General features: G+C 35.5%; 1 protein-coding gene across 1 annotated transcript in view; it reads right to left on the bottom strand.

Annotated features, from left to right (window-relative positions):
• The window catches only part of ARHGAP15 (Rho GTPase activating protein 15), a 3416769-nt gene that overhangs the window by 296245 nt on the left and 3094067 nt on the right, over positions 1 to 26457 (bottom strand). The window contains exon 14 of the mRNA XM_044074973.1: positions 3761 to 3866. Coding sequence (XP_043930908.1) covers positions 3761 to 3866 — 106 coding nt within the window. The remainder of the gene's footprint in view (positions 1 to 3760; positions 3867 to 26457) is intronic.

Raw genomic sequence — 26457 nt, 5'->3', positions numbered from 1 at the left:
AAAGTAGGAAAGTCTAGCATTGCAAAAACTTACTTCAGAAGTTTTGGAACCAGCTTTGGTGACCCTGTGCAATAAACAATCAAAACTGAAGCTATTTCTTTGACAGACCTGGTGTAAGACTGACACAGTTTTACCTATTTTATTAGAAGCCTCTTTTTAACATGCATTTTACATCAACTCAACATGTCTTCAGACCATTCCACAGCACTACTACCACCTTGATCTCTTTCACTAAAACTGTCTTTTATCATAAAAATAACATATTATTCTCTTCTGCCATATTCCTGGACCTGTTTAAGGCCTTTGACATGGTCTCACACAAACAACTACTCTCTGTTCTCACTAACCTATCCTTTTCATGATCAGCTACAGACTGGTTTCACAGCTATCTAACTGGCGCCAACAGTCCATTGTGTGGCATAATGACCTATCACACTTGGTGTTCCCCAAGGCACCATCCTTGTACCACTAGTGTTCTCACTATTCACCAATAATCTATTCACAGCCACCAAGCAGGCCTTCTTCATACAGTATGCAGATGATTCTACCCTCATCTGCTCAGCCCAAACTATACCTGAACTCTATAAGATCACGCAGGAGGCCTTTTCCTCTGTTGAAATCTGGCTATCTAATGGCTAGCTAATACTCAACCCAAACAAGACTAAACTCCTCATCTTCCAACCCACAAAATCTAACCTAATCAACCCCCACTTCAATATTCTAGCCAACGACACCATCATTTCCCCAACAGAACACACCAAACTACTTGGTATTGAGACTGACAACCATCTTAGATTTGACACTCATATTTCTCTAACCACAAAAAAGTTCACAAAAACTGGGGACATTGTATAGAAATAAACAATTCCACACCAAAACAGCCAGAATTTATGTTGCCAATTCCCACCTCATCTCCATGTTACTCCACACCTCTCCTGTACTTACCAACCTTAGACAAACTGACATAAACAAGCTCGAGACATGCTGCAACAGAATAGCTAAGTTTGCCATGGGATATCCAATCGCAGCCTCCATTGTATCTCACTTAGAGAACTTGACTGGCTTGAACTCCCTCAACTTCTTCACCTAAATCAACTCTCCCTTGCTCACAAATTAGTAAACTACCATCATAAAGTCCTTTCCCTTCAAAACCTTCTCTAGCCCTACTCTACCACTAGACCACTATGCTCCAGCAGCAAAAATCAACTTCAAGTAACCAAAGCCAAGAACTCAGCTGGAGAAGCTCTTTTCTCCCATAATTTCCAAGTTATGGAACCCCCCCTTCCCCATAACCACACTACACTTAAAAAGCCAATGGTTATGTCCATGCACCAATTCCTGACTATTGACTCACCTTTTTTACCTCTCCCCTCCCCTAGCCACCCTGCCTCCCACTGTCAGATCATTACAATCATTCATCCACAGGATCTGGCTCTCCCTGCCCCCCCCCCGACCCTACTCAATCCCTCAATCCCTCTTCTAAAATTATTAAACTCCAAATACATCTCCAGCTACCTACACCTTCCTATGTTTCACTGCCACTGCTATGTTCTCTCTCTCTGCATACTCAGCAATATCTGATAAGTCTATGAGTTTATAAAATGTATCTGTTTTCAACTTATTACTATCTGAATATGCTTATTAACATATTGATTACCCTGATCATTCTATAGTCATCTTGTATGTATATGATGTTGCTACTGCTTGTATTGATTGCTACTGTATGTATATCAGTTGTTCTTTATATAACTTTGTTGTTCATGTTTAAAAATGGCTATTGCTTGCATTGCTTTGTGTGGAAATTTTCTCCCTGGGTCTCCACTGAAAAAGGACCTGTGTCCAGTTGGAATTTCTTGGTAAATAATTAAATAAAATAATAAAATAAATCATATTAGGCTTTTCCTGTTTCACTTCCATTCCTTTGACAAAAAATACCATTTGCTTATGTATGACTTTCTCTTTTTCCTGAGTATTTTATAAGTTTCTTTAATCTCTTTTTCAGTCAGACAAGAGGAAAAAACATTTAGTTTGTTTATTCATTTAGCTTTCTTACATGTTTGACATAAATTATAATTTTCTAGGTCATGTTTAGGGTCTACACAAATCAGTTCCTGAGTATACTAATCTTTACAGGTTAATTGTCCAACAAAAGAACATTTACATTGTTTTGGATGAGGAAGAACAACTCTTGAAATAGATACAGTTGTTTCTTCTAGAAAATAATTCAAAGTGTAGCTATACATGTAAGATTAGATTTTTCTGCAGAAATTTAATACAGCCAAGGAACAAGTGAGAAGAAATTCTGAGGGTGCATGGCATTGCTGCTTTTATGGAGACCTTATACTACCTATGTCAGTAGCCCTACTGCAGCATTACCTGTCTCTGGGGTGAACACAGCTCCAGAAAAGCATTGCAGAGGCTGTGGTACACTGTAACTCCAAAGAACAGCTTCATCATTGCCAGAGGCTGTGGTACACTATAACTCCACAGAACCAGTTTGGCATGCCTGAAAAGATACAAGAATGGATAATAACACCATAGCTGGTGTGCAGCTGTACAGGGGACAACACGTTGGCAACCTCTCCAGTCCATAGTTTTTCTTCTGTCAGATTTAAACCTTTGTATACAGACTTCTAGTCCATAACTTTTCTTAAGTAAGATCTTTTCATGTTTATATACAAAACATGAAGACAACAATCCCCATTGTTTTTGCCAGATAGTAATATTGTTATGTGTTATAATGCCCTAAAACTGGTCTTACAGGACAAGTTGCTAAAATTCACAACTGCAGAGCTATTTAAGGCTACAGAATAAAAGTTAAAGCCGATAACTCAGTTCTGCAAGCTGGGAGCAGTATGTACTGATAGCCAAAACATTTCCCAAATGAAAACTACAAAACAATGACTCTATCATAAAGTGAACTGTAAGGGATAAGGCAGCAACTTAGGGAAGTTGGGATGACTTGTCTGGTGTCTGGTCAGAACCAAAGCAGAATAATGCCGAGAACAGTGATACTGAACTGTCTGTATAGAGGTGTAGGATAGGTTCATCTATTTTTTTAAACAAATAACAAGTAGAGTACACATACAATGTGTGTGTGTGTGTGTGTGTGTGTGTGTGTGTGTGTGTGTGTGTGTGTGTGCGGATATATATATATATATATATATATATATATATATATATATATATATATATATATATATATATATATATATATATATATCCACACACACACACACACACACACACACACACACACACACGCACACCCATATATGTACATTTATATTATATTTATATATAGAATACATGGATTGCACTGTCATCCTTTTGCCAATTCTCCCTTACTCCTGGCTTTGAAAATAAAGTTACTATATGGATACAAAGTAAGGGTATATGTTATGTTGAAAAATTACATCTTGAAACTGACAATAAAAATAAAATTCTGTACATATTCATTATAACAGCTAATGTAAGTGCATTAAAATATCCAGTTATGTGATGACTTACCAACTAATGGTTAAGAACTATCAGGCTTATGTGATAACAGAATTAACAAACAGATTACACACAGCAACATCTGCAAGTGGTAACACATTCAGGAATTGTGGAAGTGCTTTTTATCAGTTTTGCCATCTGTTTTGTTTTTGCAGAGATGCTTTCGGAACATTATAAACTAAACCTTAGAAATGAAATAAACTTTGGACAGTTTTATCCACCCTGCAGAGCAAAGTACTAAATCAACAAGGAAAAAACTTACTTTCTTAGATGCCTGAAGAGAATCTTCATTGTGTCGTGACTAGATAACGGCAGCTTTTTAAGTAGATTCTTAAAGGACTGGACACGTGCACCATAATCTTGCATTTCTGATAAAAAAAAAAAAGAAAAAGGGAACTGTTTTAAGTAACCAAAACAATTTTAATGATTCTAATGCAATGAGTAAACCATTAAGAACACTACATACATATTAACTTGCTATAAAACAGACATTTAAACGCATATCCTGCCGGAAGTCAGGCCCCTTTTCAGTCAATTTTCTAAGGTCATTCTTTAAAAAACATCCTTATTTTTAATCCTTATATTATTGATGGCACATCACTGCTATGCTATAATAAATTATCAAAAGAAAAAAACAAATCTGTATGCTTGAAAAGTAACATAGAAAATAGTATGTTATGTTATAGTAACTGTCATACCATATATTGACAAATTATGTTTTCTGTTGTTCTCTGAGCATTTTGTCCTGCAGTTTTGATGTAGTTCAAGGCTGTAAATCCTTGGATAACTTTAATTTTCCAGGATTTGATGCAGTTTCTGGAAAACTTTATTTTATGCTACTTTGACCAGTTTATGAACGGGAAGAATAACATTTACGTGAGATGTTTCAGAAATGGGTATGACTATAACAGTTTAAATTAGTCAAAGATTCCTTGTTAGCATACAGATTCTGGAGATATGCAACTGAATGTGTTACCAGACAAACTGAAAAAAATTATCTTGAGTCTGTATACTATAACTGAATTCAGTATTTATTGTCAGAGCTCGTGTTCAGTGAAAGGTAGCTCCTTTTAACATACCATTGGCTTCTTTCCAAACTACACTGTTGTCAAGCAAGGTTTTGAGTTACAGATTCCAGCAACAAATGCGGAAAACACTAACAACTAGATTAGAACTGTGGCTTTCTGTATGCTTGTTGTCTAATGGCACTTTCTGTAATAAAAACAGAAAGTGTGATTACTTTGGCAACCAGAATACTTTTTTTTTTCATTGCTAGGTCGTATCACATATGCCATTGTCTTGGGAAACTTACAACTGATATTTTTATGATGTGGAAGCAACACAAATGGGAACATGCATTTGCAGTACTTAGGCAATAATGCCTATCTTGTGTAGCTCTAAACTGAGCAATTATTTTGGTGACATTTCCTGTAATTGATAGATACATGTGTGCTTGGATGGTTAAAGAAGGTTGAATTGTCTGAAAGGAATTCATAAAGCATAGCTGGCAAAACATGATGTGCGGTAGTTTGGTAATGCTATGAATAATTCTGTATCTACAGAGATATTATCTGCCTCTAAACAAAAACTTGGACCCAGTACAAATGTCTATCTGGACTGCTAGTTGTCACATGAGTGGGGTGGAGTCAGAACAGATGTTACAACGTTATTGTTGCTATAGTAACCTTATTTCTTGGCATAAAACTGAGCAATAAAATTGTTCCATTTACTCTGTGGTTTATCAAGGTTATTTTTCTCTCTCTTCAGTTACACGTATCAGCTGCAGAAACAATAAAAACAAGCAACAGAAATATAGTTTTGCAACCAAAACATGGCAGTTACCAAATTTTAGAGGCTAAGTGAACTCAGAGAGCCACAGAACTCAGAATTCTGCAGCTTACAAATTATTTGCTGGTGGTTTGTCATTCTGCCCATTCCTTTTTGGTCTGTATGACTTTATCTGGAGTGACACATTCATACAAGATTTTTGAATGCATGTTTGTAAGTGTACTACAAAATCCAGTGATTTTTAACAGCTGTGCAGTGCGGATATTAAAACGGGATGCCATGTAGGGGTTAAGAAATCACTGTATAGCAACTATTCGTACACTACATTGGGCAAAACTGACAAAGATAATGATCTTATAGTTGTAGCTGCATTTCAAAATAATACAGCAGACTGAGAGAAGATATAGCAAATGCAACAAATTCTGCATCAAAGATAAGTCAACATAAATTTCATTGATTATTAGAAGTGACTGGAATGCTTAAGTTTACATTAGAGTCATGAAGTACAAAAAAAAACAGAGTAAGATACATGAAGATACAAAAATACACAACACATTAGTAGAAGGATAGCGTTTGTGGATTCACTGACAATTGTCGAAATTCTTTGTGACTGACCATCAAAATTGTGGTCACAAAACAGTGAACTAATTTTAATGTGAACAGTGTTTTAAGCAAATGATTAAAGGAAAGAAGTGTTTTTGCAGGGCTGCAAGCTCCACTTACAGCCTCCAACGTGGGGGATGCATGCCATGATGCCAAGGTCATGACATCTAGGGTAAAGAATAGATAACATGCATAACACAAGTGCCAGTTACACACTAATTAATGATCACTATGTAAGAATCTATTACTAGTATGTTCAACACTTGCCTGACTCCCATCTTTGTGTTGGTTCATGCAACCACTAACCTATATTGAGGAGCAAGTGTTAAGTTTTCGGAGATAATCCAATATAATCTGCATTTTATATCTCTCTAGCCTCAAGAAAGCCTCAAGAACAAAACATCACTTCTCCATGCTCAGAACAGCAGAATGGCTTCCAATATAACAATGTTCAGAACTAGTGCTTCATATTCTCTGATTCAAACATCTAAACCAAAAACGCTTCAGCTACCTCAGTAGTAGATTAACAATCAGATATTGACTCTGTAATCCCAGGTCCCAACCTAAGCAGGCTCCTTCTCTCATCACCACTAGAAACGTCAAGAAGTAGGACAGTCACAGCTTGTCTATGCATGGCATCAAATTCTACCAACAGACATAAGGGACTCATCTGTGTTACCTAAAGTCAGGAAAGTTCTTAAACGCCATTGCAGTCCTCTTGCTTTTTCCTTTTGATTATGCAGCATCCCATTCTAGACCTCACTGCATATTTATACACAGTGCACACTGCATCCTATGGAATAATGCTTAAATGAATAACTATGTACCCATACATGGTGTATTATCAATATGCTTAAAATATGTATATGGAGTTTATACTATATCTGCATGTATTCAATGGCAATTTCATTTGTAAATTCAATTGTTGCCTTTTTCCATTTATTCTATGCATTGTGCTTTTATACCCAGACTGAGCTTGAAGTAGGTCTGCATTGAACAGTGCTCTACCCTAGTCAGCAAATCTAAGTATATGCAACATTATTCAACAAATGAATATATTGTTTTTCTGTTTGACAGCTGGCAATCTGATGGAAAATGGTGCTAACATGAGTTTAAAGACACAATACTTAGCATCTTAACATAATGCCCATTGGAACAAAGGCAGTAACACATTTATTTATTTAAGTTTGTATGTATATATGCAAATGTAGTAATTGGGGTAATGAACTGATTCAAATGGACCTCTTCCAGACCTATCCTAAGATTTGCATGTTTAGACACGCAGTCAATAAACATTATCAACATTTGAGAATATATAAGTGGAGATTAGTTAAACCAATGCAATAACCTTAACATAATATCTGACCAATACAGTTTTTAAAACATACACACTGTGCATTGAATAAGTTACTTATTTTTTTAAAAGAGGGAAGGTGAGAGTAAATGTTGATATAATGTGCACTTTTAAACTGGAGGGTGGTTGACACTAAGCTTTATCTTTTGTTTGTGACCCAACCACTCCAGCCATTACCCACATCCAGCCATAGGCTATTGCTTAAATATCCAATAATGATTGACAAAATTGCCAAAGATACTGTATTGTACTGAATTGAATATACAGGAAATCTGATTTATGCAAGTTTCTTTTGTATTTTAATTGTAATTTCCATATTTTACTAATATTTTCAAAACCAACTGATCCGTGTAAATTGGGCAATGCATTCTCATAATGAATATTACTGATAGTGATATGCAGGAAGTAAGTCTGAAGAGTTTTTGAGATAATGAAAGGCATCTGAATCATAAAATATGACAACATCTAGTCCCAACAGACTCTAAAGATGGACTATTACTAGCAGCTATGTTAGGAAGATTATTTTTTTCTGACTTATTTGTAGTAGAGGGGCTTTGACATGGAAGAGAATGTAGGTGAAAACTAGTGAAAAAGTGATCAAAAGATTCCCCATCAGTGAAAAAGAAATTTTCCCATCAATGTCTTCCATCATTAAGAAAGGCACTATAATTATGTTGGAGAAATGGATTCAGAATGACAGTGTGAGGGCTTCCCTAGGAAATGGAAAGGAGATACCTTTTAGGAATACATATCCAAATAATGAAGACTTCAAGCAGACTTTGAGATCAAAATTAATCAGGAAGTGTCAATATATGAAAATGGGGTAGGTTTTAGTTACGTCAGTAAGTAGCCCATCAATGAATCTAGCACATATCACTACAGAATGCAAAATGGCTGCTTTTGATTTCACAGGTCATTTTTGAAAATGATGACCTGGGTTTGATTTCCTGGAATTTAACTAGCTCATGAAAGGATAGTATGACATGTGCTTTTAGGATTTTGATTCCTACAAAACTGTGTCAGTCTTGAACGATAACTATTATTTATTGGTGGGTACAATGGTAAAAAGGGTCACCATCTTCATGATTAATTTGGTTCTTAAAGATTAGTGTTGTTTTATTTCCTACAGACAAACCAAGGCTTCTATTAAGCAAACATTAAGTTAATTCATGGAGGTGGGTAAACCTGTCCCCTTTCCCTTTTTCTAATCCTGGACATGAAGAACAAATTTTAATGAGGGTAAACTTGTGCTTGGCTCTTGATCCCATTGGGTTTTGACTCCTCTTTGGTATCCACTTCCCTGTTGTTAAAGAAGATACCAAAGGCCTATTGTTGACAAACTTTGTCAATGACTGCAAACTTGGAGCTATCATAAAGAACACAGATGACCCATGTATTCCCTAGGAGGGCTTAACACATGCTAACAAGTGGTGTTTGGACCACGGTTTCAAACTAAATGTCAAAAAATGCAGCATTATGTCCTTTTCAAACTTGGGCCCTCCTGCTCCTATCACATAGGTGGCATACCCCTAAAAATTGACTTGGTCTTTAGCGACTTGGGGACCTTTGCTAACAACAAATGATACTTTTACCACCATGTGACCACTGTTGTAGGGGAATAGTTTTATATAGCCAGACAAGTTACCAGTAGTATATCTTCAAGATCCAAGGAAGTCATTGTCCCCCACTACTTCACTTTTATCAGATCAATAATTGAAAATAATGCCCCCATTGGTATGCATTTTGGGGTCTATATTAGAACACCGAAGTCTTAAAACTTTGAATGTTCTAATATCGACCCCTATTCAGCAAACGCTTAAAATATCAAACATGCAGAACAGCGACTTTTTTCCCAGGGAAAAAATTTGCTGCTCCGAAACACATATACACAACACAAGCACACCAAAATACAGCAATCCACACACATACACTTAAAATCCTACATCTAACCCTACACTAAACTGTACATACACTACTATCTATCCACTTACCTTAATCCAAACCCTAACCCTAAGGTCTGTCACTATTGCACACTCACCTCACCTGCACCCTAACTCTAACTCACCTACCACGCCCTACCCTAACGTCCGTCACAATCGCACACTTACCTGACCTGCGCCCTAACCCTAACTCACCTAACAAGTGCCTTAAACCTCACGTCCACACAATTGCACACTTACCTGAACCCAACTCGTAACTTTCCACCACAGTGCTGAAAATAGCGAAGCAAGAGAAATGGTCAACCAAATTCTTTCCCTAGGAAAAAATTCAGTGTTCTGGAGCTTCACTATTTTCAGCGTTCACTGAATAGGGGTCAATATTAGAACATTCGAAGTTTTAAGACTTCAGTGTTCTAATATAGACACGTATTTTGTCAGGGATATTATCCAGTTTGAGATACTGCAGTGTTTCCTTGCTAAAATAATCAAGGCTTGTCCTTCTTAACTTACTGTTATTGCCTGAAAGAGTTGTCATTCTTTTTCATTTCTTACTGAGTACTAAGCAGAGATCTCTGTCTTGCTTACACAGCCTCAAATGATCTGGTCCAATGCAACCTGCTACACATCCGCAGACCTAACAACATCCTAAATACCCAATCAAGAGACCTAAACTTCTACTGGAACATAAACAGGACCTGTTGGTATAAAGAGCACTTCTTTTATGGAAAATACTCTTCTTAGAGGTAAAGCTCAATAGCTCCATGGCCATTTTTAAGCATAACCTGGATGACTGGATGTGGAAGCATATGTTTATTTCTAAATTTGTCCATGTGTCTGAAGGTTAACACTGATTTTAGCTGAAATTGTAATCATATCAATGCATATCTTCCTATAAGTGCTGGTATGCAATACTTGTAATAGTGACAGTTATTAATATTATAGACTTTTTTACTTAGTACAGTGCATGTTTTTCATTGTGTTTGGAAGTTGTAGATATTTTACTAAAGTAATCACTAAAAACTGAAACAATGCAGCCGGAATATAGTAAGTTAAGTACTTTCATTCTTTAATAAACCAAGAATTTATCAGAACACTAGAAGTTAAACATTTACTTAAATGCCTTTGCATAAAACCACATGACAAATCAGCTAACACTATGTCTAATACTCAAAAATTTAAAAAATAAGTACTCTGATGTCCTTAACAACTAATAATTGACAATAAAACAAATACATACTTTATACAAGTGGTGACTCATTTTAAGATTCACAATCTTCTTGGTTTTAACAAACATTTAATATTTATACTTTTGTTCAACCCTGAAACTTTATCAGCAGCTAAAGATAGTTGCCGTTTCACTTCTCTTACTTCTAGCCTATTATTAAAATTACCTAATGATGCGTCATCTTTAAGTTGATCCAATAGAAAAACATTCAAAAGTCTTTATAAACTAATATATGTATCTTTAACTGGTGCCATAAATTCTCTATGTCAGCCATCTAGTACATAGAAACTGTCATAGGCATTGTAAGATGTTAAATATTCCACCCCAGTTGAGTATATTTACCCCTACTAAAAAATGCCTTTATTGGTATGTTTAATTCTGCTAACACCAGTAATTATAAACTTACATAATTCACATTCATAAGCATCTATATCACAACATCGACAGCTTAGGTTGTTGAATTCAAATTAATTGACACCTACGCATCGAAACCTAAAAACAACAAATGACCGAATCATTGAATTCTTTCCTAGGGAAAGAATTCACTTGGCTGTCCGCAAACAAAATTAACAAAAACGCCCAAACATAGTGGGGGGCTAACTAAATATATCAACTACAAGACCACTCTACATTGGGGAAAGGGCAAATCCCAGAGAACCGCCACGTGAATTCTTTCCTGAGGAAAGAATTCGATGATGTGGCCATTCGCTATTTTAAGCATTTGATGCTTAGGTGTTGATGAATACATATTTGACAACCTAAGCTGTCAACAGATCAATAGGAAATTATTCATAACATCGATAAGTACTGTTTGACTTTTAATATTCACTAATACTTTTTTGTTATCACTTTTCAAAAGATCTTTCATATTGTGTGTTATCTTATAAACAAATTTTGGAAAATTTTCTATAGCAGATTCTAAATCTGGATTACCTGTTATTATTTTCTACTTACCAACAATAACTTATTTTATATTGTTTGTGTCTAAACTAATTTGAATGGAAATGATCTAGTAATGGAATCCTTCTCTTCATTTTTAGATTTCTGATCAAAGTCACTCAATAAAATTGGCTGAAAAAGAAAATATCTCTTAGACTTAATTTCATTATAAATTTTGTTCCTCTAGAAAAAAATCTTTTTTTTCAAATAAAGACATTCTTCATAAAAAGTGCTGCCATCATTAACCAGGTGTCTCAGCCTAATAAACTGCCATATACTTACTTTATATTTCATTAAATGAGGGTGTTGACTGGTACTGTGCAAATAAGTATCAACAAAAATATTTTTCCTGTAAATATTACTTTAAAAACTGTTACTGATAACACCTAAAGAAATATTTAAATAATAAAAAAAATGTTCTACTTCACAATTTCACTCAGTTTGAAAAGCTGGTATATTTTACAGCATTTTTATTTAGTAGATACCTTTGCTTCATGTGTTTGATTTGCTGCTTGTTTTTTTATTTCTTTATTTCTTTTTTATTATGTCAAATATTTCATCTTAAATGGAATGCTATAATTTCTGTTTATGTTTAAAATTCCATAACAAATTAAAAACGGGAAGCTCTTACTCCAGTTAGTTTCTTGTAAAAAATATTAACATTATCAGAAGTGGTATGCTAAATCATAAATAAATCATCAATGTATCTTTCTTAAAAGAAACATCCTTAAGCCTCTTAGTAATTAAAAAAATTGTCCCTATCAAATTAACAGTAAGTTTGCAAAAAAAGGTGCCATGTCGGAACCCATTGCTACACTTTTTGTTTGTATTTTCTTCCAACACAAAAATATTGTTCCTAATAACTATATCCAATAACAACAAACATTATTAATAGTTCATAGGTTCATAGGTAGGTACTAGGCTATCAGCCCTGGGGCTTATACAAGCCCAGCCAAAAAGGTACCCTGGCCTTTGCCACCCAAAAAAATTATTTTCCTGTGCCACTGTCGAGCAGAACCACAGAAGTGATCCCCGGGGTGAATTTCTTATTTCCTTTCCAATCATTAAGATTTTTTTTGAAGAGTGCTAATGAGGAGCTTTTTTGATATAGATAGGTATATATGTTACTAGTTATGTTACTAAACTTGGTGTACATACTCAAATAATTTCTGACAAACTTAATACCTGTATCTTGTGAAATTTATGTATAAAGAGATTCAATGTCCAGTGTAAAAGGTAAGTTTCCTTACCAGTAAATCCATAATTTCTTAACTGGTCCAAACATATCCAAGAGTCCTTTACATTTAACTCATTGTCCTATGCCCCCAGACTTTATAAAGTATCTAAATAAACTAATAGTGCTTCAATCTTTGAAAAGTCTTCTAGCACAATCGGTTTAAAAGGTGGCTTTAACATGTTTTTATGTATCCTAGGTATTCCAAAAATTCTATCTAGTTATAGGTGTTCCACTTTACAAAAACTCATACAAAGAAACATCAATAAACTTTTGATTCATTAAATCCAGTAAAGTATCATCTATCCTTTTAGAATTCCTAAGCACTACTAATTTACCAACTTTCCTGTGACAACTATCATCGACCAACAGCAAATTCAGATTTTGTTGACATATTGTTCCCTCTTCATTATCCCTAAACCACACTCCTTAGTGGTCTTCATTATTCTAATGAAATTACAATTCTGTAATTCCATTAAAGCTTGCGTTTCCCTATAAGTTTAGTTGTACCATTATAAATGTGGTTGTTTGGGAAACATTTTTCTAAAATCTGTTTCATAGGAATCTTGAAAGATTTTTAAAGTGCTATTTAAATTTGAATTAATAGTTTTTTTCCCCTCACCCACATCAGGAAAACTGTTGTGCTTAGAGGTCGTGACTTGTGGGAAGGACCGCTTTCTCTGTATAACAATGCACTTCCTTGTAATGCGCAGAGTTAAAAGCTAACTGGATTGGGTAGTCATGACAACATGTCTATTATCTAAAAGAATGCACCTGGGTGGTTAGTATAGCAGAGATCTCTTACATCTTCATTCCAGCCTCTACTCCAGCATTTGTATTACCCTCAGCTCTGTTTTAAACACCTTTCTTAAATTACCATGCAAGCTATAGATGTACATTAGTAGAAAATAAAATAAAGCATATTAACATTTTTCATGTATTATAAATTACATATGCCTTTTCTTTCTTTTTAACAAATATTAATCACCCACACATTACAGGAATCAATCAATTCCTGCCTTTTCTTAAACTTCACTCCCCCCCCCCCTTGAACATTATTCTGCATGTGTTGCTCCCACAAATTTCATTCTACTTAAATTGCTTCTTCCCTTTTCTAAACATTCCACCTCCAGTTCTTTTATATATTTTACAATAGGCAGTGCTTCAATTCTAGTTGGTTTACATGTTGATTTCCATTTTTTAGCAATTGCTTTTTTGGCAGCCAATAGGATTAAACTTAGTAAGGTCTTACTATCAATAGTTAACTCAGGTCCTATGTCCTAGTTCAAAAGGAACATTTTCTTAGTTAGAGCCATGTGCTCTCTCAAAGTGTTTGTTAGAGTATTCTTTAGTGAGTTTTTAAAATCTGCCAAATCATTATAGTCTCAAAAAAAAACATATTCCCATTTGCTCCTCATGTTCCAATCACACCTCCCAGCATTCGTTATCGACCTGAGGAAAAATTCTTTGGTGTCTACTTGGGGTAAAAAAGAATCTACGCAAACACTTTAAAAAAAATCCTAAGCTTTCTGGCCTTTGTTACATACTTTGGAGCCACAAAGATCTGGACCAATGAATGAGAAATTACAAATTAACTCCTTTTGTACTATAATAAAATATCCTGAGTTTTCAGCAGTGTTGCGGGCTTCCATTGTGGTGTTTGGGCAATTTTTTTCTTTTACTGGTGATTCTACATTGCCTTCATCTTTTTTCTTTGGTCCTAGGGCGAAGCCCATGTCCCTTATGAGCAGAGGTAGTCTGCAAAAATTGTCAAAACACGGCTTGCTGACCTTTGTTATCTTTCCCCTTGGAATAAAAAATTTGGTAAAATCTGGGTAAAACTGCCTAGGCTTGTAAGGGCTCTTGAGTCATTAGTCTAGTAATCTCCTATGAACCTATGAACTTATGATTCCCTTCTTTTTGTTCCTTTGTAAATTGCCTTTCAAGTCTATCTTTCCACTCTTTTCTAACCTCATCTTACTAACTGTTCTATTTACGCGATATTTTATATGCCCCACTAATTATTCCTTTTTAACAGCCACTTCTCTTTTAAATTTGACTAAAAGCTCTGCTACTGCTGGCATTTCACTTAGCCCTCCCAAATTCCTTATTAATGATGAAATGTTCAATAATTGCAGTAATTAAATGTACATCAATTGAGATCTCAGTACTAGCCAACAATAAAAGTTAATTACATATTTTAACATGTTTTTGTGTTCTATATTGACTTTATTAAATTTTAGTTGTTTGATGATATAAATATGCACATGCCCTCCTGACTGTAGTGTACATTCTTGGGAAGAGATGACTTATCTTTTAAGTTAAGTATAAGTAGCAGCTGCATGTAGTTAATGACCAGTTGTATGTAGAAGCAGGTTGGATTAGTGATTGCTGGGGGTTGTAATGAGGTAATTATAAATTCATCAATGTGAAAATGCTAAGACATGCGTAGCTTAGGCAATGTAGGAAGGTTCTGGTAGTGCAACCTTTCTGACCAGACAGCTATCCTTATACAAATGCACCCAGGTTATAAAATGGTGATGTATTGCAAGGAACAAATGAGAGTGTTTAGAAATTGTCTACACTGATAAAAAACATCCATAGTACTGAAAATGGCAGTTTACTCTTCCAGGTAAGGGCTTGAGAGAATAAAGTGTAGAAAACATGTTTTCACTTGAAAAAAAATTGCCACTATATATTGCAAGGCTATTAGTTTCATGAGATCTATGCATTGATAATCAAACTAATCTGCACTAGCAAATACCACATAATTAAATTTCAGGTAGTCAAATGGCATATGTTAAAATAAAAATTTAAATGGGAACCACGGCTCTACTTTAGAACCATGAGGAAGAAAGTCACTGATGTCTTTCCATTAGATTTTAATTGTATGCCCTTTTGAAAACAAATCTTCAGGGCAACTTCCCCGTATCTGTTGGCATCTGTTCATGTTCGCCAAATGATAATGATTAATCTTAATATACTTTGCACCCTTACATTTGTTTTGTGAAGGATACTTTGTTAAATGGCTACCAAGTACTTATAGTACATTTAATGGTAGGGAAAGTCTCACACCTAATTGTGTATTTAGCTTTCATTCAGCTTATTTTCAGCATGTCAATGATTTTCACCCTTACTTTCATATCAGCATGTCTTTTATAAGTTTTTCTTCTTTCGGCTTTTCCCGGTTAGGGGTCGCCACAGCGGATCACCTGTCCGCTCATGATTGGCAGTGGAGTTTTACAGTGTTGAGTTGCCAGCCCAGCACCCAACCTTCCACAGAAGGTGCGCACACACACACACACACACACACACACACACACACACACACACACACACACACACACACACACACACACACACACACACACATATACACACACTCACACCTATGGTCAATTTAGAGTGTCCAATCCACCCACAGCATGTCTTTGGGATGTGGGAGGAAAATGGATCACCCGGAGGAAACCCACGTGACCACAGGGAGGACATACAGACTCCACACAGAAGGCACCCCAGCCGATGATCGAACCACTGTGGCCACCCTAGCATGTCTTTTATAAGTATCCTGTCTTTTATAAATATCTTACCTAATTATCTACTTCAATAGCAGTCCATGGCTTTTCAAATTACACATTTTCTGAGCACCAAATTTGAGGACCTCTCATTTCATGTTGCTATCCACTGTGGTTTTGCATTTCACTTGTTAATCAATGCATAATTTCCACCATCTCATCCAAACAAGCAATCCCTAATTACCAATTGTCTCAGCTCAGATTATGAACGTGAAAAAGTTAGTTATACCCAGTTGCCTAACTCTATTTAAGGTTAACATTCCTTGGTATTTAATATATAGATTTTACATTGTGAGAATAGTGTACATATTTCTACCCCGGAGTCATTACAAACTGAATCTGGTGTTAATTCTAATTTTATTATACAGCAAGACCAGCACCACTTGGCTCCTATAGTAAACTACAAAACCAGTTTTGTGACTACTTCTAACAGGGACATAGAAGAAATTAAACATATCCTGTTTAAAAACTGGTATTTTATAAGAGGTAATCAATACTTAGTGGATAACTTAGGTTATTTTCCATCTATTGTGTATAGAAGAGGGGCTAATTTCAAAAGTCTCTAGGAAACGAAAAAAGCTACCATAAGCAGTAGGGTAACAGGAACGTTTATATGTGGTTCTTGCAACATGTGTAGACTTGTCAAGTCAGGTAGTTCTTTTATGGCTAATAACAAAAAATTTATCAATAAACATAAACTTAACTGTAATTCTAAAAGTATCATATACTTGGCCACATGTGATTTTTGTCCCGCGTACTATTTAGGTAAAACTGATCGTAAATTCAAAGAGAAGAAGTAAGAAAGACACCGCTTTAGCCAAACATGTAGACACAAATCTTGGTCATAGCTTCTATTTTCAAGCCATAGATCAACTTTCCCCAGACATCAGAGGCAGTCCATCGTCTCTGTTATTAGAAGTCCATGAATTGGAATAGCAACTTACTTTAGATGCATTTACGTTGCCAGGACTTAATGAGAATTGTAATATAGCTTGCCTTTTGAAACTTAGGAGTTTCTTAAGATAGCTTTCACAGTTCTGTATGTGGTTCATTTTTGATTATAGGTGGCGGAGTTTTCTTGCAAGTGAAATGTATTCATGTTTTCATAATTTTACTTGTCAATATACTGGTTTTATAACTCTTATAAATAGGTTTTACTTATTAGCTGCTATTGTTAACTTAGTTTATCAAGTCATTAGGTGCATTTTTAACAAGGATGTTTGTACTTTGATGTTTCTTACGATTATAACTGATTTTAATGTCTACAACAACTTTTTGAAGTAGTTTATTTCTCATTTAGAATTATGGATATTTATCTGTTTAATTAATTTTCTAGATCAAGGTACCATTGACGTAATTACGCTTAGGTTTAAATTTGGCGCTGTTTGTTAACTTGTTATTCTCCTCTGAAGAAGTTACTGTATTGGATGTAACGAAAACATTTTGTTTTTTAAATAAATCATATACGTTCAGGATCTTATTTATCGGCTGCTTTGGGTTACTTTGGTACCTTTTTGTTTTTGCATTCGTTTGTGGTTTTTACTTTTTTCGATTTAATATATATATATAGTTTTACCATAGGTTCATAGGTTGGTACTAAGCTATCAGCCCTAGGGCCTATTTAAGCCTAGCCATAACAATTGCTTGGCTATTTCTTCCCACAATATTTACTTCCTTGGACCCCTGTCTAGCAGGGTGACTGATGTGATCCCCGGGGTGAATTTCCTATCTCCAATCCAATCATAAAAGTTCCTTTTGAAGAGGGCCAAATAGGCACTCTGCTTGACATGTATGGGCAGTCTATTCCAGAGTCTGGGGAGTCTCTGGGTCAGGAACCTATCCCTCCAGCATGTTTTGTTCATTCTGATGACAAGGTTTCGATACCTGGAGCATGCGGTTTTGAGGGATTGGGATTTCTTTAAGTTTAGCATGTCCAACAGCTCTGGGTTTGACATGGCCTTGTATGTTAAGCAGAGATCGCCTCTGAGTAGACAATATGCAACAGAGTATAGGTGGAGTTTTTTTAGACGGTCAGCATAGGGCATCTGCTTTAGGCCTGTGATTCTTTTAGTGAGGCTCTAGCATAATGTCTTCAAAAGTCAGCAACCAGTAAGATGTCTCCAGAAGACTAGTATGGATATGTATAACTGACATCTTTTACTTTGATTGTGTTTATGTTCATGGATAAAATACTCTTCATAGAATTTAGGAAAGGAAACCTGTAATAAAATATTTTATAACTGTCACTGCAATTAAACAAATACATTAAAGTATCTTGTAAGAGATATGAAGGCCCAGTCACCATTTTATTAAGGTCATTGATTATGAAAAGTGATGATTAGCACAAGAAAGACTAAAGAAAATACATATAAACATAGCATATGAGTGAATGAATAAATAACTACAGAAAGAAAGAAAAAAAGAAAGCAAATACACAGCCTAGGACCATCAAAAGTATAACTTAGTTAAAACTGTATCCAGAAGTAAATATGTACTGTGTAACAAGGAAAGGACCAAAATGCACCACATCTTCCATGAGAGGTAACTGATACCCCTATCACCACCCCCAGAAAAAGTGACTTACTCTTGATCTCATTTTTCTGTTTCCTTCTGGCAGTGAGTTGCATTCATCTGCACTCTTTGGTAGCCTAACACTCCTGGCCGGCAAGGTTTGTAACATAAGTTCCAACTCCTTTTGCCATTTGCAAGGGAGTAAAATAAAGTGTAAGTTGTTAGCTAATTCAGCTGTCTTCTCCCCATAGTTACCTGTTGATTCGGCATAATGTTCAAGTTTATCCCAAGTACTGGAAACATTTACTTACATTGTACTCCAAAAGGCAAGGATACCTGGTGGTCAATGAAAGCCAGAGAACAAGATTTATGTATATTTAAAATATAATCTAAACACACCTTATAACCAAAAAACACTTAAAAAACAATAACAATAACAACAAATGTGATGTTTTATGTACACTGTTAAAAAAACATTGGATTTAGAAAATAAGTATTTTGACAGACGCATTGAATTAGCAGTGGTACCAAAGGGCTAAATGCCCTAATGGTATTACCTCAGAAGACCCTTTTTTCCATGACTTGACTTCTTTCTTTAATAATGCGGGTCTTCAGTTAAATTATTAAAATAAGATAATGTGAAGAAAATGGAAATCTTGAAAGCAAAAATTCTAAGGGCTGATGACGAAGTTAATGTATTGGCAAAAGACTTTAATGATGGGGTTTACAAACAGGTGTTGAAAGAAGTAGAACAGCACAAAAACTAAGTTGTCATGTGTAAGCATAACAAATTATTGAGAGATGTTGCGGCATATGAAAACAAAACTGCATATGAATCGTTTGACCCTTTGTATCAGAAAACTAACAAAAATAAGAATTTTAACCCTTCTTGGGGTTCAGTCAACCCCTTCAATAGGAACTATTCCACTTTACATAAAATTAACAAGTCGAATATACAAGGAAACTACCAGAAATATAACAGCCAATTAAAAGCCTCGGCAGTGATGACAAGGTTTTTCAACAGCTGCAGTGATGATTCCGGTTCTGTTACTAATGAGAATGCCATGATAGAAGAACAACAAACCAGCACCAATACTGACACTTCTGTAAAAACAGTCAATTTGGGCTCTAATGGTGCTAGAACGAATGTTTTTTTACCAAATAGGGAAAGCAGGGTGACAAGGGGGAGAGCTGTGAGAGCAAGAATTGTCCACGGATGACCAATAAAAAACTGAATTGGTAACTTTGACTTGATTAACTTGTCAGATACTGTTCTTATGGAAGCACAGACTAAGGTATTGAAATATGGTTTTGGTTTTGTCCCTACAAGAAGGGCTAAATATCTCAAAACTGTGATTGATTTCAAGCAATACACAAGAAAGTTAAACCTGCAGTATTTATTTAAAAATGTCAAGGAAGCATTGGTAGTATTTAAGAAACCTTCATGTTTTACCCCTAATTTGTGTCACACAATAACTGTGTTTGAGGAATTGTGTTTTTATTATTTTAAAAAATGCCTAAATAATAGTCATAGAAAATGGTTTGACAATTTATCAGCAAATGAATGCAAAGCATTGAATGCGTTAAAATGTTTTAGTAACTTGAGATATATGAAAACTGATAAGGGAGGTAACATGGTTATAAGGAATGTAGAATAATATAACATAAGTATGTCAAGGCTATTAACTAATAAAGAGAATTATGTTCAGGTTAACATACAAACTATAGAACAGAGTTATAAGTACATTCATACATTTCTTTATGACCTCCTAAAGAATCAAATGATTGACTTGGAGATGTACAGTTTTTGTGTAGACCCGCGGTAGTGGTAGCGTTGTCGCCTCACAGCAAGACGTTGTCGCATTCGATTCTCAGCTAGAGCATCTTCTGTGTGGAGGCATGCATGTATGGGCGCGCCTTCGTTGAAGGTTGTGTGTCAGGGCTGGTAACTTGGCACGTAAAAATCCACTACCAAACATTAGCGGACCAGAGTTCTGCTGTGGCGACCCCTAGCCGGGATAAGCCAAAAGACACAACAACAAAAGAAAAACCGAAAGTAGGGGCACTGTTCGGTATCCCAAAAATTCATAAAAACCTAGTGGATCCTCCCTTTAGACCGATTGTGTCTTTTTTCACAAGCCATTACCGAGGGTATTTCCTTAGTTATTGATGCAGTATTAAATCCAGTAGTGTTGAGGATAAAGTCCTATTTAAAGGACTCATGGGGCTTTTTAGATAAAATAAAAGGGTTTTCACAGGGTTTTGTATTTGACACAAACAGGCATTTATTGTTGACCATTGATGTGGTTTCTTTACAAGCATTCTACATGTCGATGGAGTAGAAGCTGTTAGAATGTTTTTATGTAAGAACACATTCCTAAGACAAACATAAATTTAATGTGAGTTAATTGAGTTAATATTAGACAATAATTTCTTTTTATTTAACAATAGTTATTATAAACAAAAGGGGTAGCTATGGGGTCTCCTGCTGCCTCAGTATACGTTAATATTGTAATGGCCTTTTGGGAAATGAGTATATTGGCACAGTTATATGAGAAATATAAAATTTTATATTATTCTAGATTTGTAGATGACTTGTTTTTTATTTTAGAAGCCAGTCATGTAGAAGTAGATAATTTCATAGCAGATATCAATGGCATGTCTGATTATTTGAAATTTGTGAAAGGAGATTGTGGCCTGAGTGTAAACTTTTTGGATGTTAATTTAACATGGAATCACGTTGATAATCTTTTTGATAGTAAAATATTTAGGAAAGGCACCTTTACCAATGGGTATTTACACTATCAGAGCAACCACCCACTATTTATTAAGAAAAATATTCCCAAAGGCCAATACATTTGGGCTAGCCAGATGACCACCAAAGATATGGATGTTATTGTTGAATTTGAGTTTATTACTCAATTATTTTTAGCTAGGGGTTATGAAAGTAACTATTTAATGTCTATAAGGAAAGATGTTTTAAAGAAAAGGAATGATGCCTATCCACCCATTTTAAGAAAGTCCTTAGTAAAAAATAAACTATCCTCTACTGACATGAAGGCAAGAAATTCTGTTATGTTCAGTATAGATATGACTACAGATTGTCCTCTTATTAGGGACATAGTTTATAATAATTGGAGAATTTTAGAGGGCAATAAAGATCCTCTAGAGGCAGTAGGGACTAAACCAGGTTTTGTTTATCATAATACTTGTAACATTAAAAAATATTTGAGAGGGATGATACCTTAAAACAAAATATTCATAAAAAAGGCAAGTTTAAATGTGGTGACTGCAATTTATGCAGGTTTATATTAGAAGGTCCATACAATCTGTTACCACATTTAGAATGAAACTTTGAAGTTCCTGGTTACTGCACCTGCAAATCTAAGGGAGTTGTTTACATCAGTCTATGTAGTGGATCTGATGCTTACTATGTAGGAATGACTACTCGAATCCTGTTGGAACGTATGAGAGAACATATTTATTATATTAAGACTAAAAATGAGAAAAGTTCCCTTTATAAGCATTCTACTGAATGTATAAAGTATAACTTTTTTTTGTTTTCAGTGTTAGAGGTAGTGGAAGGCGACTTGAGGGGTAGAGACTATAAAAACTTATTAGAACAAAGAGAGACTTTATGGCAAGTAAGGTTGGAAGCGGATAGAAAGCCTATTAAGTACTTCCTAAAAAACAGGAAATTGAAAGTTAAAAAGTAGTGAATTTATTGTTTTTTTAAGTGGTGTTTGATTATAAGGTGTGTTTATATTATATTTTAAATATACATAAATCTGGTTCTCCGGCTTTTATTGACCACCAGGTATCCTTGCTTTTTGGAGTTTGTTTTTTTATTGGCTGGACATGCATTTTTTCTTCTTTTACTTACATTGTGTTGTGCCAGAAGGAGGTCGTGGTTGTGACTGGGAGACTATGCCCACCGCCCATCAAGTGACTACTCCTATGTCAGTTTATCACTAAGAATTCTGTGACAGAAGAGATTTTTGAATGTACCGTGTACGAAAAAGTTCTCTTTGAACTGCTGTGTTCAGTAGATCATGATGTCATGCTGTGTATCACCTTTCACTGGCTTTCTTGGTATAGCCTAGTTTTGCTTATATTAATATACAGGGATTTTTTTCAATACACTGAAATTCACAAACATAAATGGAGAACCTCTATAACTATATAATAAGGTATAATAGATTTACATATGATCATGTCCAAAACAAATATATCTGGTTATTTGGAGATGCAGTTAAGTAATGAAACATTTGTAATGGATTTTAATTGTTTTATTAAAACAAGCACATATGAATGCAAAATGTTTTTATTTAGTTTATGTAGTTATACACAAAAACCATTAATACCATCTTATGGCAGAAAACATATACAAAAAAAAATTGCAGAATGAATATTTATACTGAACATTCCCATAAAATAACTCAAACCTTCAGAAATGCAAACCTATATCCATATATCTGAGTGCATGGTCATTCCTTTGATTGAATTACTTGTATGTCATATCTTCATTATGATTTTTGTATCAGTCAGTATCATGAAATGAAACAGGAGTCACTTTTGTCTCATGCAATAGTTGCAAAAATGCAGGTACATGCACCCATAAGCAAACACACACACTACAAACACGCACGCACGCACACACACGCGTGCGCACAGACGCACACTCTCTCTCTCTCTCTCTCTGTTTCCCTGTCACACATAACCATTTAGAATATGAAAAGGGGCAGCTTTTATTTATATGACGTGTCTAGAGAAAATGTCTCTCAGAAAAGCATAGAATTAAAATAATTACAGCATTCCATTCTTACCAGACTGCATTAGTAAGTTTCGGAGATAGCCTTTTCACAGAGTCTGTACATCAGATATTTACCAAACTATTTGTATATCATTACTTCATTAGCAAAACTAGCCAAACTGATTTCCAACATACCCCATTGTCTGCATGTACATCACAAGATGCTACTATAAGCTTCTCCATTTATCAGGTGTAATGAAATGCACATATAGTATCATGTCAGGAAATGTTGACACCATTTGCATACCATGATGATCTATATTTACAGATTCCAGTATATATTTGTAACTAGGTCATTTTACTGATTCCCTTTATATGAAAGAAGAAAAGCATGATAGAAAAGGCACTTTATAGACCATGGTGGTTCATGTGGTACAAAATGCAGTGCATGCCTAACAATTTTATAGTTTGCTTTGTGCGTGTGTGTGTGTGTGTGTGTGTGTGTGTGTGTGTGTGTGTGTGTGTGTGTGTGTGTGTGTGTGTGTGTGTGTGTGTGTGTGTGTGTGTGTGTGTGTGTGTGTGTGTGTGTGTGTGTGTGTGTGTGTGTGTGTGTGTGTGTGTGTGTGTGTGTGTGTGTGTGTGTGTGTGTGTGTGTGTGTGTGTGTGTGTGTGTGTGTGTGTGTGTGTGTGTGTGTGTGTGTGTGTGTGTGTGTGTGTGTGTGTGTGTGTGTGTGTGTGTGTGTGTGTGTGTGTGTGTGTGTGTGTGTGTGTGTGTGTGTGTGTGTGTGTGTGTGTGTGTGAGTGTGTGTGTCTGTGTGTGTGTGTGTGTGTGTGTGTGTGTGTGTGTGTGTGTGTGTGTGTGTGTGTTGGGGTTGTATGCATGCATTTCTGATTCATAAGGTACGCCTTGTTCCAGACACAGTAGGTGAGAGAGCTATACTGAATTATCATTCTGCACTCAGTTAAAATTCAGTGCAGTGACCCTTAACCAGTCAAAAAGAATGTTTTCTACCAAACCTACTGATGGCAACAGAAGTCATAAAACAGTATTCTTTCAGCTGAGCATGGCCTCCTGCACTACCACACAGCTCTGACATTAAACATACAATTACTGAGACAGTACAATAGTGGGGAAAAGGGCAAATTCTCTTACCCCATTGTCTGTCAATCTCAGAGGAAATGCACACACTGCTGTAGCTTAGCAGAATAGCTGAATGGAACAACACTGTTTACTTATGCTGTAAAACGCAGTCGAACTGCTCAGTGTTGGCCATCTGCATACATTGATGTAAGTAACATTGGTGTAATGCAGCAAGCCTACATGTCAATCAAGATTAGCTCTGCAACATGAATGACACCACAGATGACACAATAAACTGAGAGAAAAGACAATTTTCCAGAAGTCCATGCACAGTACTGCATTTGCGGGGCTCCACACTAGCAGAGACAGGTAGTTCATTTCTGTAAATTATTACATGCTGCATACAGCACAGTATGTGTGAATCATAACATGACATTAACAAATACTCATTTTGTAAATGCAGCATTACATAACACAGAGGATTATTATCAGGACACCAACTGTAACCAGCATGTTAATGTATTTCAGTAGTTGAGTCTGAAAATTAACATAGGGAGCAAAAACCTTCAACTTTTCATGGGGCTGAAATTCCTTCTGTGTATGAACAGTCTATAAAAAATTCTCTATCACTGCCTATCAGTTCCTCATAGCCAGTCTAAAAAGATGACATGGAGCACTCTTGTCTGCAGCTATAGCTTCTTCTCCTTCAATTGTTATTCAATAACACTATCAAACAATATGCAAAGAGGTACTTCTTAAGCGCCTTCCCAAACTGTTTCTCTAGTTTGAAAGCATCACTTTTGATTGCTTCTTTGTTGTAGTTCTGTATAAGTTGTGTTTAGTTTTACTGTAATTTCTGCTGGTGTAGTTTATGAATACTACAGCCCAGATTCTGCATCCTTCTTTAGTGTTGTGTATCCGTTCCCTTGTTATCCTTTATAGAATCCCAGCACTGCTCTTTTCTGGAATCATCTCATGACAACGTGATGAAACTTAAATATACTTAGTCTCTTATGCTGAAACATTTTATCTATTTTACCATTATGTTAGTGACATTTCTATTATGTACCCTCCAAAGTTTCCCATTTTGGGATCTGCAGTTATGAATTATAATGCAGTTACTCATAGTGTTGTGAAAAGATATCATAGGTCCCTATCATCTATTTTGCTCAATATCAGACTGATACAAACTGAAATATTTTTGATTAATTGCATAACTTAGCATTTCTAAGTCTTGAAACACAATCCTTTTATCCAATAGTCTTAAAGGGAATGCATTACAAATGTCTTTGCATCTTATATTATATCTGACAAGTCCAGTACATTGTACAACCTATCAAATAATGCTATTTTGCTTTATCTTTGCATATACAGAATTGTATAAGAAAAACTCATCAAAAACTAGGTATGCTTTACAGAGCCAAAAACTTTCTCACTAAAGCAACTGAAACTATACTTGCCACTACTTATCACCTTCACACACTTCTTTATGGCACTCCCATGCTTGCTAACCTCCAGGCATCACAAAAATTAAAACTTGAACAATGCTATAATGAAGTTGCTACATTTACGCAAATACCCATTTGAGAACCTACCACTGTTTAGCATAAAAAGCCTAAATTGGTTAGAACTACCCCATCAACTACCATTTAGGCAGCTTCCTACCACCAATACAATTATTCAGCATCCATCCATTTATCCAACACTAAATAACATTCTACACAACTATGTTCCCAGTCAGTTACTATGATTCAATGTCCGAAAACTCCTGTCTGTCCACAGACCTATAAAATCTGCTGGGCATTGTCAGTACTCATACCATGTTGCTAAGGCCTGGAACTCCTTACCTGTATCCATCATGTCACTACCCTCTTTCCCATCCTTCAAAACCAATCTGAAAGACTTCCTAGCCAATAGCTGGCTATGTTTTTGCTCAACACCAAGATAAGCTATATC

The sequence above is a fragment of the Protopterus annectens genome, chromosome 6.part0 (genome assembly GCF_019279795.1).
Source record: "Protopterus annectens isolate FY-2018-M chromosome 6.part0, PAN1.0, whole genome shotgun sequence".
In the NCBI taxonomy this organism is placed as follows: Eukaryota; Metazoa; Chordata; order Ceratodontiformes; family Protopteridae; genus Protopterus; species Protopterus annectens.
This window is presented reverse-complemented; position numbering and strand designations above follow the sequence as displayed.